The sequence below is a fragment of the Bubalus bubalis genome, chromosome 1 (genome assembly GCF_019923935.1).
Source record: "Bubalus bubalis isolate 160015118507 breed Murrah chromosome 1, NDDB_SH_1, whole genome shotgun sequence".
In the NCBI taxonomy this organism is placed as follows: domain Eukaryota; kingdom Metazoa; phylum Chordata; class Mammalia; order Artiodactyla; family Bovidae; genus Bubalus; species Bubalus bubalis.
This window is the reverse complement of record NC_059157.1, coordinates 10,854,064-10,869,474: the sequence shown is the minus strand read 5'-3', so window position 1 is coordinate 10,869,474 and position 15,411 is coordinate 10,854,064. Positions and strand designations below refer to the sequence as shown.

The 15,411-nt window shown below is 38.5% G+C and overlaps 1 protein-coding gene across 2 annotated transcripts in view; it reads right to left on the bottom strand.

Annotated features, from left to right (window-relative positions):
- Positions 1–4,995: 4,995 nt before the first annotated feature.
- Positions 4,996–15,411, bottom strand: part of LOC102405271 (A disintegrin and metallopeptidase domain 3) — a 113,766-nt gene continuing 103,350 nt past the window's right edge. For both annotated transcript variants that reach the window (XM_006078640.4, XM_044929779.2), the window contains 2 exons: positions 11,348–11,392; positions 4,996–5,027 (listed from right to left, as the gene is read on the bottom strand). In XM_006078640.4, the coding sequence (XP_006078702.3) occupies positions 5,018–5,027; positions 11,348–11,392 (55 nt within the window). In that variant the 3' untranslated portion in view covers positions 4,996–5,017. The remainder of the gene's footprint in view (positions 5,028–11,347; positions 11,393–15,411) is intronic.

Here is a 15,411-nt window from a genome sequence, read left to right as displayed (position 1 = left end):
AATCTGTGGGTTTTAATTATTTACTTATTTTTCCTCCCTATTATGTTGCCCTCTGTGCTTCCAAGGCTTGACACAGACTCAGTAGTGAGAGTGTTTCCTGGTGTTTGGAAACTTCTCTCTTTTTAAGACTCCCTTCCCCGGAGGGAGCTCAGTCCCTACCTCTTTTGTCTCTTTTTTTGCCTTTTATTTTTTTCCTACTTCCTTTTGAAGACAATGGACTGCTTTTCTGAGTGCCTGATGTCCTCTGTCAGCATTCAGAAGTTGTTTTGTGGATTTTACTCAGTGTTTAAATGTTCTTTTGATGAATTTGTGCGGGAGAAAGTGGTCTCCCTGTCCTATTCCTCCGCCATCTTAGGACGGCCTCCTGTTTTTGTTTTAATGCTTATTTCATTTTAGTCATTTTGGTGGACCTGTAGATGTTGTACTTTTTTGCTTTAATTTTTATTTTCATGGTTGTTAGTGAGTTTTAGCACAAGTTTATATGTTTCTTTGCTATTTATATAGTTTTGGTAAATGTCTGTTTGAAAACTTGGTCCATTTTCCAGTTAAGTGGTCATGTGTCTCTTTTATTACATGTAGATCTTATTAATAGATTCTAGATGTGATGCATTCATTGTATATAATAGTCACAAATATCTTCTTCACTGGCGTTTGTATCATTGGACTTTTTGTAGATATCCATTTGAGATCAGAAATTTACTTTTTTCCCAATTTGCTGGGATTTTCATAATAAATATCTTGTCAGGGAAGTTGGGTTTTATCTAAAGCTTCATTTTGTATAAATTGATCATATAGTTTTTTCCATTTTCTATTGATGTTGTGAATTAAACTTACTGATTTTCCAGTGTTGGACAGACTTGTATTCCTGGAATACATCCTATCTTGTCATGATGCATTAACCTTTTTATATTTTTCTAGATTAATTTGTCATCATTTTCTTTAGAATTTTTCCATTCAATTTCATAAATATTTGCCTGTCATTTTCACTTTAATGAAGCTACTGTTTTTGGTATCAGAGATGTGCTGGAGTTATAAAATAAATTGGGCTATATTATCCCTTTATTCTTTGAGTTTGTGTAAGGCAATGGCACCGCACTCCAGTACTCTTGCCTGGAAAATCCCATGGATGGAGGAGCCTGGTAGGCTGCAGTCCATGGGGTCGCTAAGAGTCAGAAACGACTGAGCGACTTCACTTTCACTTTTCACTTTCATGCATTGGAGAAGAAAATGGCAACCCACTTCAGTACTCTTTCCTGGAGAATCCCAGGGACGGGGGAGCCTGTTGGTCTGCCGTCTATGGGGTCGCACAGAGTTGGACACGACTGAAGCGACTTAGCAGCAGCAATGTTATGATGTTTTTTTCTTTTAATATTTCTTAAAACTTAGAAGAGGAGTGATTTGGATAATTCACTCAAGATGGTAGAATAGAAGGATTTGATCTCAGCCCCTTCTTAAAAAAAAACACCCAGATCACAGCAAAGTACTGAACAATCATTGTCAAAAAATTTTGTTTGTGCTCAGTCACTCAGTCATGTCAGACTCTTTGTGACCTTACAGAATGTAGCCTGGAAGGCTCCTCTATCCATGGGATTTTCCCACCAAGAATATTGGAGTGGGTGGACATTTCCTCCCCCAGGGGATCTTCCCAACCTAGGGATCAAATCCCCATCTCCTGTAGTTCCTACATTGGCAGGCAGATTGAGCCACCTGGAAACTCCTCCCCAAACTATGGAACCTACCAAAAAAGGGTCCCCTGCATTCAAAGAAAAAAAGAAACCACAACAAGATGGCAGGAGTGGTGCAATCATGGTAAAATTAAATCTTATCCTGGCTAGGTGGGTGACGCACAAAATGGAAAACAATATACCACAGAAGTTATACCACAGCAGCGAAATTCCTGAGTCCCACATCAGGCTTCCCAGCTTGGGGGTGTCTGGAAATGGGAGGAAAAGTCCCCAGACAATATGGCTTTGAGGGCCAGTGGGGTTTGATCCTAGGACTTCCACAGGACTGAGGGAAACAAACTCCACTACTAGAGGGGGCACACAAAGTCTCCTTTGCACCAGGACCCAGGGGAAAAAGCAGTGACCCCATAAAACTGAGCCAGACCTAGCTGCTGGTATTGGAGGGTCTCCTGCAGAGGTGGGGGCAGCTGTGGCTCACTGCAGGGACAAAGACACTGGCAGCAGCAGTTTGGGAAAGAATCTATTGCTGTGAGCCCTCCAAGAGGCTGCCATGAGCCCATCAAGCAGCCTGTGGTCCCCAGTGCTGGGTTGCTTTGGGTCAAACAACCAACAGGGTGGGAACACAGCCCCACCTATCAACAGACAAGTGGCTTAAACTCTCCCTAGCATAGCCCTACACCTACAAGAGGGACAAGACCAAGCTACACCCACCACTGAGCAGGAATCAGTTCCTCTCATCAAGAACCCTGTTCTAGCATCTTAGCCTCATCCTTGAGAGGGCAGACAGCCAAAGCAACAACTATAACCCTGAGCCTGCAGAATGGAAACTGCGATCACAGAAAGTTAAGTCAAAATTGGCAGAGGAATGGGTCCCAGATGAAAGAACAAGATGAAACTGCAGAAGAACAGCAAAGTGAAGTGGAGATAGCCAACTCCCAGAAAAAGAATTCAGAACAATGATAGTGAAGATGATCAAGATCTCAGAAAAAGAATGAAGACAAGAATTGAGAAGATGCAAAAAATATTTAACAAAGACATAGAGGAACTAAAGAATAAGCAAACAGATATGAACAATACAATGACTCAAATAATTAAAAAAAAATAGAGGAATAAATAGCAGAACGAATGAGGCAGAAGAACAGATAAGTAACCTGGAAGACAGAATGGTGGAAATTACTGCTACAGAACAAAATAAAGAAAATAAATGAAGATTTTTAAAGAGATTTCTGGGACAGCATTAAAGGCACCAGTATTCATATTACATGCATCCCTGATATTTGAAGAGATAACAGCTGAAAAATTCCCTCACATGAGAAAGGAAATAGGCACCCAAGTACAGGATGTGTAGAGTTTCAGGCAGGACAAACCCAAGGAGGAACACGCCAAGACACATAGTAATCAAATGGATGCAAACTAATGACAAAGAAAAAATACTAAAAGCAACAAGGTAAAAAATGATAATATACAAGGGAATTCCCACAACGTCATCAGCTGATTTCTCAGCAGAAACTCTGCAGGCCTGATGGAGTGGCATGATAGATTTAAAGTGATGAAGGGAAGAACCTGTGCTGTGCCATGCCAAGTTGCTTCCATCATGTCCAATTCTTTATGACCCCATGGACTGTAGCCCACCAGGCTCCTCTGTTTGAGGGATTCTCTAGGCAAGAATATTGGAGTCGGTTACTAGAGAACCTATGACCAAGAATATGCTTGCCAGCAAAGCTCTCATTCAGATTTGATGGAGGAATCAAAATCTGTACAGATCAGATCAGATCAGTCACTCAGTCATGTCCGACTCTTTGCGACCCCATGAATCGCAGCACGCCAGGCCTCCCTGTCCATCACCAACTCCCGGAGTTCACTCAGACTCACGTCCATTGAGTCAGTGATGCCATCCAGCCATCTCATCCTCTGACGTCCCCTTCTCCTTTTGACAAGCAAAATCTAAATAAGAGAATTCAGCACCACCAGATTAGCTTTGCAACAAACACTGAAGAAACTTCTGTAGGCAGGAAAGAGACAAGCAACTTAAAACAACCTTCTTATACATATAGGCTGCTTTCTAAAAGTAGAGTGATTTGGATTTAGGATTTTCTTTGTGAGACAGATTTTTATTGTTGTTGCTTTCTTGCTATGTTTTGATTTTTACTTATACATCTCCTTTCTTTACCAATATTTGGATATTCTCTTTATATTTATTAAGAAAAATTCTGTTTCTAATGGAAATGGTCCACTTCTTCTAAGATGTTGGTTTTATTGGCCAGAGTTGTTCAAAGATCCTTCTCCCATATCATCCTTTTAAGTTGTGTAGAAGTTGTAGAGCCTTCCCCTCAACATCCCGGAACTTGGAAGGGGAGCATGTGAGAATCATGAGCTATTGGAGAGAGCGGACCCAGGGGTCCTCTCTTGAGATGGGAGTGAGTCCCAGGACTTTGGGAATCTGAGGGCAGTCAGTGGCAGGAGTGCATGATGGAATGTTTGTTTGGGATGGAACAACCTTCCAGGTTCGAAAGAGACCAACTTTCTTGTTTCCTACCAGAGGATTATGGAGGTAGAAGGACTGAAGATGAGCAGGACCCTGTGGGGCCCTCTTGGACACAAAAGTCTTTCCGTGTGTCCAATTTCTTATTTGAAGGAATAAGGCTTTCAGCTTCTTCACCCTTCCATGAGTTCAAAAGGGCATATTCAAACAGTTGCTAACCAGGGAAGTGAGGGGAGGCAGGAGGAAACATTGCTGCAGCAAGGGGCCTGGTGCTGGTCCCTCCTCGGGTGATGTGCTAGCAGTTTGTACATGTCTTTGAGTTCTTCAGCAGGAACTAGGGCCCCCTCAACCCAGATGGAGGAGGTCACTGCAGGCTGAGCACAAGCAAGTGGACCCACACTGATTGGAAAGGCTGATGGCTGAGATGGGTGGAACACAGCCCTGTTATCTCACCACCAACTAGTCAGGGGGAAGTTCCACACCTTGCAGCCCTTGCCCCAAATTTTACCTATAAAAACTCTTCCCCTAAAAATATCAGTGAGCTTGGGGTTTTTGAACATCAGCTGAAGGTTCTCCTTGGCCCTTACAATAAAACTTTCTCTGCTCCAAACTCTTAAGTTTCTACTCTGAGTCGGACACATGAAGTTGGGTTCGAGAACAGAATCAATAGACACCAGCCTGCATACTTTCACTCACAGGATTTACTTTGCTTTGTGAAACTGAAAGCTTTGGGCCATCACAAAAGAAAGAAGAGAAGATTTTTTTTTCTTTCTTGAATCATGCCAGTTTCTTGCTAGTATCTTTTCTCCAAGCTGTGGGGTTTTTTTTTTTTTTTTTTTGTTGTTGTTGTTTAGTCATTGCTGTAAAAGAAATATAGAAAAATAGAAATGCTACATTTTATAAGTTGTTAATAAAAGCTTTCTAATTTCACTTCACAGCTACATGCATATCAATTAAATAGTATACAAAGATAATTTATACTGTCACAATTTATATCTGTGCTCCACACAATTTTCAAACCCAAGTTTTTTTGTTTCTTTTAATTTTTTCCCCTAAATCATCTGTGATAGCCACATTAAAAGGCAATGGTATAAACTAGTGTTAATATATGTCTCATTTACACAAATTTTATATGGGTCGAAGAAAATCATGAGCAATCCAACATGTGAAGAGGGAATAATAACCATCATTATTAACAATGATTATTTTCTCTATTTTTATATACAGAGGAAGAGAACTTCCAATAGTCCTCTGTGCCTCTCCCACAGGTGTCCCACATACATATCTTCAAAACAAACTCCTTTTTTACTCCCTTCTACTTCATCACTCCAACACCAAACTGGTTCTCACTGGCTATACAGTATGTCAATAGTAAAAGGTATCATTATCCATTGTGTTGGACTGTTTAAGTCTTTGCAGATCTCTTTTATTCTAGACCAAATACATCCAGCCAGTGAGCACTTCAACCAAGTCTACTCCTGTTAGGTCTCTCAACACTTTGTTATTTTTTCCATCTTATCCAGTCCTGCCCTCTTCACAATTTTACTGTTCATTCTGTTTCATTAGTCTCCATTCTGACTAAATCTGACTGCATTTTCTAATTTATCCCAGTGAAACTTGTAAAAAGCAGACCATATCATGCTAAATCCTCCTTTACCTCTTCAAAAATACTTCAACTACATTCCTATTCAGATAAATGAGAAAATGTAACCTTTGTATCATGGCATATCAGACTTAGCTCATGATTACCTATGCAGACATTCTCTTTCATCATCCATAAGCTGTAAAGTAAATTTTTTAATATTTTAAGAGCACACATTAGGAACAGAGAGCTCTGGATTAACTATGTAGCCTTGCTGTCTTCCTGCTCTAAAAGCAATGAACATCATTTAAGCACTGTTTCTTACACTCGGCATCCAAACTGTCAACTCACTCTATTGGTTCACATTCAAAATGTATTCCTAAAACCATCTTTACTATTCCTGGTATGAGGTAACATCCTTTCTGTCTCCTGGATCAGTCCTGAGGTTTTTTTTTTTTTTTTTTTTTTTTTTCTCGTTAGATCATTCATGTGCTTGAAAAGCTCCTACCTGGGTTCATGCATTGATAGCCCTGCCAGCTCGATGCCCGGGTGACAGAGAGGTGGTTTATGGCTGCAGTGGAGCTGTGAAACTACCTGTGGGAAGCTCTCTCTTTACCTGTGGGAAAGCGTGAATACCTGGCTTCTCTTTTTGCTGAGATAAGGGCAGTTGGATTTATGATGGACTGTTTACAATTTAAAATAAGGAACTTTGTGCCAGAGGTGTCTCTCTGGCCCCCAGTGTATGCCTGTATTCCTCTCTCGTTGTGCTGCATCCAAATAAAAGCCTTCTGTGAGTTGACTCAGGTTACTCCTTTCAAACACCTAAACTGCATAACTATTTGTACCTCCCTTCAATTCATCACTGACCCATCACTTGCTCAACAGGGCCTACTCAGCTGGCCATATTTAAAATTGCCCCCCAGTTCCTCCTTCTCTCATCTTTTCCATATAATGAATTACCTTTCAGCACACTTTACAATCAACTTTTAAAATATGTTTATGGAATGAATGTGTCAAATTCTGGAGGTGTCCTTAATATTACCATAAAGTACTGCTGGCAGGAGAAGGCTGTGAGAAACAGGAAAAAAAAAAAAAATGCAAACGAAAGCATGAGATTGAAGCTATGACTTAAGAGTTGGAAAAAAAAAAAAAATCCAGGAGATGGAGAGCTCAGTGTATTGCTCTAGGAGAAAATGAGTAAAGTTGTGTGGAGGTGAGGAGTGCAGGTGAAGGCTCTTAGCATGATGACAGAACTACGATTGTAGGACATGAGAAGAAGACAGCCAAGGGCCAGAATCTTCACCTAAGATGTGGGCTTTTAATAACTTGCTGAGAGAAGAGGTAGAGGCTACTCTAGGCAGAAATAAGACTACTTTACAGTGAGGCTATGAGTTATAAATATTTTTTTTGGTGGCAGAAAATGAAATAGAGATCCAATGACTTTATTCCATTGGTCACATATGGCAGGTAAGTAAAGAGATGAACTTGTGGTCTCATTCTTCGATGAGTTTCTGATTCTTTTCCTTTACTCCTAGTGATGTCTAATATGTGAAATATCATATATCATGATTTCTTTATACATTTGATTTAGGAATATGAACAGTATATACAGAAGCCTTCTTTATCGCATCTTATTGTAAAGAATTATTCTTCTGCCTTGGAGGGTGAATGCCTTTTAGCATTTGCTTGGCATCTACTAGGTCCTCAATAAATGTACATACCATTCCCATCCCCAGTCTTATATCAGAAAATATGTGGCAAAATTTTGGAGTTCTTAAGAGTTTCAGGACTTTTCTGGTGGCTCAGATGGTAAAGAATCCACTCGTAATGCAGGAGACCTGGGCTCGATCCCTGGGTAGGGAATACCCTGGAGAGGGGAATGGCTACCCCCTCCACTATTCTTGCCTGGAGATTTCCAAGGACAGAGGAGTCTGGCAGGCTACAGTCCATGGGGTTGCAAAGACTCAGACACAACTGATTGACTAACACTTTCACTTTTAAGAGTCTGATTATCTGAATCTCAAGCTCAAAAACTGACTACCATTCTATACACGTAGGGAATTACTTATAATCTTTATATCTGTTTTCTTATTTCTAAAATAAGGAGACCAATAACCAGGGAGTCAATGAGGAAAAAATAAAAGTGTTGGGAGCAATGGGTATAAAACTCATTTAGACAATCTGCTAACACAGATTGGTGTCTTAAATACACCAAACAAATATATGATTGCTCATAAATATTTTAAGAATGCATTTAAAATCCCTTTAAAGTCATTTCTTTTTACAAAAATTGTGGCTAATGAATCTGGATAATGTGAGTTAACATGAAATGTTTCTATAGAAGTATAAAGTAATATCAACACCAAATGCTTTGTTTTAGTCTTTCTTTTAGTATATGATAGTAATGACTAGATATCAAATGATGAAATTATTAAAAACAATAAATGGAAATAATATATTTCCTATACTGAAGTACTGTTAAAATATTTAAAAAAATAATGAATTATATCATTTTGTCAATAATTTGATTATTTCACTTCACCTTCACCTGTACTACTGACTGCTGTTACTATTGCTGATTTCTGATGGAGACTTATATGAAAGAAATAGATTTGTTTTAAAGCTAGGAAACACTGTAATCTTAAATAAACTCAAGAAAACAAAAACAGAGAGACTTTTACTAATTACTCAGTTAATATGTACCAATATCCACTTTTCTTCCTATATCCCATTTAGGGGTCATATATCCTACAAATGTAAACTAGACTTACTATGATCATTTTATATACATTATATATACAAAGTATTATACTCATGAAACTAATATCATATAGGTAATTATATCTCATTTTTGAAAAAGAAGTAATTAAATTCTGTTCTAAAAAAAGGAAAAACTGAGCTGGTACCTTAAATATAATTTCAGAAACACACGAGCAATATTAATTTCATGTAACATAGGCCATGTCTTTAATATGTGCTTTCCCTCGCTCTTTGTGATCTTATATTTTCTCACCTTCCCCATATTCTATGCTGCCCCATCTCTATTCATCGTCATTCAGTTTAGTTGAGCTGCTCAGTCGTGTCCAAATCTTTGCGACCCCATGGACTGCAGCATGCCAGGCTTCTCTGTCCATCACCAATTACAATTCATCGTAACTGGCCCAATACATTCTACGCTGACCCATTTCTATTTATTGTCTCTGGCCCCATATTCTGTGCTGCCCCATCTCTATTCATCATTCAGTTCAGTTTAGTCACTCAGTCATGTCCAACTCTTTGCAACCCCATGAACTGCAGCAGACCAGGCCTCCCTGTCCATCACAAACTCCTGGGGTTTACCCAAACTCATGTCCATTGAGATGGTGATGCCATCCAACCATCTTATCCTCTGTCATCTCCTTTTCCTCCCTTCCCCAATCTTTCCCAGCATCAGGGTCTTTTCAAATGAGTCAGCTCTTCGCATTAAATGGCCAAAGTATAGGAGTTTCAGCTTCAACATCAGTCCTTCCAATGAACACCCAGGACTGATCTCCTTTAGGATGGACTGGTTGGATCTCCTTGCAGTCCAAGGGTCTCTCAAGAGTCTTCTCCAACACCACAGTTCAAAAGCATCAATTCTTCGGAGCTCAGCTTTCTTCACAGTCCAACTCTCACATCCATACACAACTACTGGAAAAATCATAGCCTTGACTAGATGGACCTTTGTTGGCAAAGTAATGTCTCTGCTTTTTAATATGCTGTCTAGCTTGGTCATAACGTTCTTTCCAAGAAGTAAGCGTCTTTTAATTTCATGGCTGCAATCACCGTCCGCAGTGATTTTGGAGTGCCTCCACCCCCGCCCCTCCCAAAATAAAGTCAACCACTGTTTCCCCATCTATTTCCCATGAAGTGATGGGACTGGATGCCATGATCTTTGTTTTCTGAATATTGAGCTTTAAGCCAACTTTTTCACTCTCCTCTTTCACTCTCATCAAGAGGCTCTTTAGTTCTTCTTCACTTTCTGCCATAAGGATGGTGTCCTCTACATATCTGAGGTTTTTGATATTTCTCCCAGCAATCTTGATTCCAGCTTGTGCTTCCTCCAGCCCAGCATTTCTCATGATGTACTCTGCATATAAGTTAAATAAGGAGGGTGACAATATACAACCTTAATGTACTCCTATTCCTATTTGAAATCAGTCTGTTCCATGTCCAGTTCTAACTGTTGCTTCCTGACCTGCATACAGGTTTCCCAAGAGGTAGGTCAGGTGGTCTTGGTATTCCCATCTCTTTCAGAATTTTCCACAGTTTATTGTGATCCATACAGTCAAAGGCTTTGGCATAGTCAATAAAGCAGAAATAGATGTTTTTCTGGAACTCTTTTACCTTCCAGCATATTCTGGCTTCTTGGCACCACCAAATGTCAAGACAAGGAAAATGGGGTTGCTTAGGAAGTAGACAGAACCTTCTAAAGCAATTATAGCCAACATGGCTTTCTACTAGAAAGATACTGAGGATTTACTGAGTAAATTCAGTTGTTCCTGGGCCTATATGGGCATGAAGGATACCCAGTGCCTAAAGTTTGAAAAAAAAAATCTGGTATATTTGTAAACATTTGGTAGAATTATAAGCATTATCAGTGACTTATAAGCCACCATTTGGTGGCTCAAATGGTAAAGAATCTGCCTGCAGTGCAGGAGTGAAAGTGAAAGTCGCTCAGTCATGTCCGACTCTTTGAGAGAGTTCATGGAATTTTAAAGGTGTGGGTAGCCTTTCCCTTCTCCAGGGGGTCTTCCCAACCCAGGGATCAAATCCAGGTCTCCAGCATTGCAGGCAGATTCTTTACCAGCTGGGCAACAAGGGAAGCCCTTGGTGCTGGAGATGCCTGTTCAATTCCCTGGGTTGGGAAGATCCCCTGGAGGAGGGCATGGCAAATCACTCCAGTATTCCTGCCAGGAGAATCCCCATGGAAAGAGGAGCCTGGCAGGCTACAGCCCATGGATTCACAAAGAGTCTGACACGACTGAGAGACTAACACTTTCACTTTTAAGAATCTGAACCCTGGAGTACGATTATCTAATCTCAAGCTCAAAAACTGACTACCATTCTATACACGTAGGGAATTACTTAAATTCTTTATATCTGTTTTCTTATTTCTAAAATAAGGAGACCAATAACCAGGGAGTCAATGAGGAAGAAATACAAGTGTTGGGAGCAATGGGTATAAAACTCTCATTTAGACAATCTGTTAACGCAGATTGGTGTCTTAAATACACCAAAAAAATGCATGATTGCTCATAAATATTTTAAGAATGCATTTAAAATCCCTTTAAAGTCATTTCTTTTTACAAAAATTGTGGCTAATGAATCTGGATAATGTGAGTTAACATGAAATGTTTCTATAGAAGTATAAAGTAATATCAACACCAAATGCTTTGTTTTAGTCTTTCTTTTAGTATATGATAGTAATGACTAGATATCAAAATGATGAAATAATTGGAAACAATAAATGGAAATAATATATTTCCTATACTGAAGTACTGTTAAATATATTTTTAAAAAATATTTAATGAATTATATCATTTTGTCAATAATTTGATTATTTTACTTCACCTTTACCTGTTAGACTGACTGCTGTTACTATTGCTGGTTTCTGATGGAGATCTGTATGAAAGAAATAGAATTGTTTTAAGGTTTGGAAACACTGTAATCTTAAATGAACTCAAGAAGTCAAAAACAGCTAGACTTTTACTAATTACTCAGTTAATATGTACCAATATCCACTTTTCATACTATATCCCATTCAGGGATCATATATCCTACTGGGGTATATTTACCAATGGTAGCCTAACTTTTAAATATGTTAAATTCATTTTTGTGAATGATTTAAAGAAGTATCTAAATTCTTATTTTTTTTTTTTTTTTTACTTGCAGCTTCCCAGTTTTCCTAGCACCATTAGTTGAAGAGACTGTCTTTTCTCCATTGTATATTCTTGCTTCTTTTGTTGCAGATTACTTGACCATAGGTGTATGGGTTTATTTCAAGGCTTTGTATCCTATTCCACTGATCTGTATTCCTATTTTTGTGCCAGTACCATACTGTTTTGCTGACTATAGCTTTGTAGTATAATCTGAAGTCAGGAAGGCTGATTTCTCCAGCTCCATTTTTCTTTCTCAAGATTGCTTTGGCTATTTGGGGTCTTTTGTGTCTCCATACAAATTTTAAGGTTTTCTCGTTCTAGCTCTGTGAAAAATGCCACAGAAAATTTGATAGAGATTGTACAGAATCTATAGATTGCCTTCAGTTCAGTTCAGTCGCTCAGTCGTGTCCGACTCTTTGCGACCCCATGAATTGCAGCACGCCAGGCCTCCCTGTCCATCACCAACTCCTGCAGTTCACTCAGACTCACGTCCATCGAGTCAGTGATGCCATCCAGCCATCTCATCCTCTGTCGTCCCCTTCTCCTCTTGCCCCCAATCCCTCCCAGCATCAGAGTCTTTTCCAATGAGTCAACTCTTCGCATGAGGTGGCCAAAGTACTGGAGTTTCAGCTTTAGCATCATTCCTTCCAAAGAAATCCCAGGGCTGTTCTCCTTCAGAATGGACTGGTTGGATCTCCTTGCAGTCCAAGGGACTCTCAAGAGTCTTCTCCAACACCACAATTCAAAAGCATCAATTCTTTGGTGCTCAGCCTTCTTCACAGTCCAACTCTCACATCCGTACATGACCACAGGAAAAACCATAGCCTTGACTAGATGGACCTTTGTTGGCAAAGTAATGTCTCTGCTTTTGAATATGCTATCTAGGTTGGTCATAACTTTCCTTCCAAGGAGTAAGCGTCTTTTAATTTCATGGCTGCAGTTACCATCTGTAGTGATTTTGGAGCCCCAAAAAATAAAGTCTGACACTGTTTCCACTGTTTCCCCATCTATTTCCCATGAAGTGATGGGACCGGATGCCATGATCTTCATTTTCTGAATGTTGAGCTTTAAGCCAACTTTTTCACTCTCCACTTTCACTTTCCTGAAGAGGCTTTTTAGTCCCTCTTCACTTTCTGCCATAAGGGTGGTGTCATCTGCATATCTGAGGTTATTGATATTTCTCCCGGCAATCTTGATTCCAGCCTTAGGTAGTATATTCATTTTGACAATATTGACTTTTCCAATTCATAAACATGGTATGTCTTTACATCTGTTTCTGTTTTGTTCAATTTCATAGTTTAAGTACAGATCATTTGTCTCCTTACATAGGTTTATTCTTAGGTATTTTATTTTTGTGATGTGATAGTAAATGAAATTCCTTCTTGAATTTTTCTTTCTGATCTTATAAATGCAAGAGATTTCTGTGTATTAATTTTATAACTTGCAACTTTAACAAATTCGTTGATGAACTCTATTAGTTTTCTGGTGGCATCTTTAAGATCTATGTACAGTATCAGGTCATCTGCAAGCAGTGACAGTTTAACTTCTTGCTTTCCAATTAGGATTCCCTTTATTTCTTTTTCTTCTCTGATTGCCATAGCTAGAACTTCCAAAACTGTTGAATAAAAGTGGTGACAGTGGACATCCTTGTCTTCTTCCCGATCTTAAGAGAAAAGGCTTTCAGCTTTTAACCATTGAGTATGATGTTAGCTGTAGGTTTGTCATATAAGGCCTTTATTATTTTGAGATATGTCCCCTCTATCCCCACTTTCTGGAGGATTTTTATCATAAATGGTGTTGAATTTGTCAAAAGCTTTTGTGGCATATATTGAGATGAGCATATGGCTTTTATTCTTCACTTTGTTAATGTGGTACATCACACTGATTTGCAGATTTTTTTTTTGTAGCACTATTTATAACAAAGATATGGATATCTATCAACAGATACATACAATGGAATATTTTACTCAGCCATCAAAAAGAAAGAAATAAAGCAATTTGCTGCATTTTGGATGGACCTAGAGATTGTCATATTATGTGAAGTAAGTCAGACAGAGAAGGAAAAATATTGTATGACATCCTTTAAGTTCAGTATCTAAATGAACTTGTTTACAAACAGAAACAGACTTACAGACTTAGAGAGTGAACTTATGGCTTCCAGGGGGTAAGGATGAGGGGAAAGCCTAGATAGTGAGTTTGGTATGGATATGTACACATGGCTATATTTAATATGGATAACCAATTAGGTCCTACTGTATAGCACATTGAGCTCTACTCAATGTTATGTGTCAGCCTGGATGGGAGGGAAGTTTGGGGGAGTATACATGCATATGTATGGCCGAGTCCCTTTGCTGTCTAGCTGAAACTATTACAACATTGTTAATCTGCTATACTCCAACATAAAATAAAAAGTTAAAAACGAAATATGTTAAGCATTTTAAAAATGTCAAACTTAAATCCATCTATTACTTTTCTCTATGTTATCTACATGGAAGACAGGATGAAATATTAAAATATCTATGATAATGCTTCTCCAAAGTTAAAGACAATTTACACATGAATTCTTAAATTATCATGGCTTCGATTATATTATTTCTATCAAATAACTATGTGAATAGTTATCTCACTTCTGTTAATGAGCTCCTTAATGAGGCCTCTCTTTCAGTTATGTCTGTTTACACTTTGTGGTATTCAGGCAGCCTCCATTTTCCCTTTGGCTCCTATACACACTCAGTTCTTGTTGAAGAGTAACATTATGGTGTAAAGTTTCCTTGTAATGGCTACAATTCTTTGGCTACAGATGGTAAAAATCAGGTTTGAATATCCAATTTGGGATTATAAATTCTGAAAGGACACCTTGTTGAAATTAGATACACTTGCACAGCTATTTCTTTCTGTCTGTTGATGTCTCTTAACTAACAGATGCTGGTTTTGAGAGATTTTTAGGTTTTTTACTTGAAAATGAAACTAGAATGGTTGAGAGAGGTACTCTGGGCCATGTGTAAGCAAAGCAGTTCTTTTGGAAAGAATGAACATAGACAAAAAGAGATTATGTCAATCATAAAAGCCTTTGGGTGATGGAGAGAATGACCAAGTTCACAACCATCCAGTTCCTTACTACCCTTTTGTGTTTCAGCTCTACATCATTTCTTGCCCTTGTAGCCCTGAAACAATTGACTGATGCTCTTAAAACTTAGGCAGATTTTGTTATTTATGGTCAGTGATATCTAAGTATACCATTTCTTCCAGAAGTCAGTTTCAGCTTTGCAACTATTCAGATTTTTTGAACGTGTCTTAAATAAGAGCCCAGGAAGACTTATGCCAAATATCATTCAATTAAATCAATTTATAACAATTGAATGATTATATAAATGTCCATATGAATCATGCAGAATACTGCCCTGAATTTACTGGTTGCTGCTAACTTGTTCATAACTAAGATTAACTTACTTGGTAAGCAGAGGTGCTGATAGAAATTTTATATCATTTTATCTCCGATAAACATACGAGAAACAAAAATGATTTACTTTACAATGAAGAAATGAGACCCAATCTTTACACTTACTTCTGCATTCTCATCTTCCTAAATATTTACTAAGCAAATTGTGCTACAGTAAAGAAAAAGCTGTATGAATGTGAAATAAGGTTAGAGAGAGAAAGACAATGTATGATCCCATTTATATGTAGTTTGAAAAAACCAAAACAAACAAACAGAAACCTCATAGATACAGAGATCAAATTGGTGGTTGCCATAGGTAATGG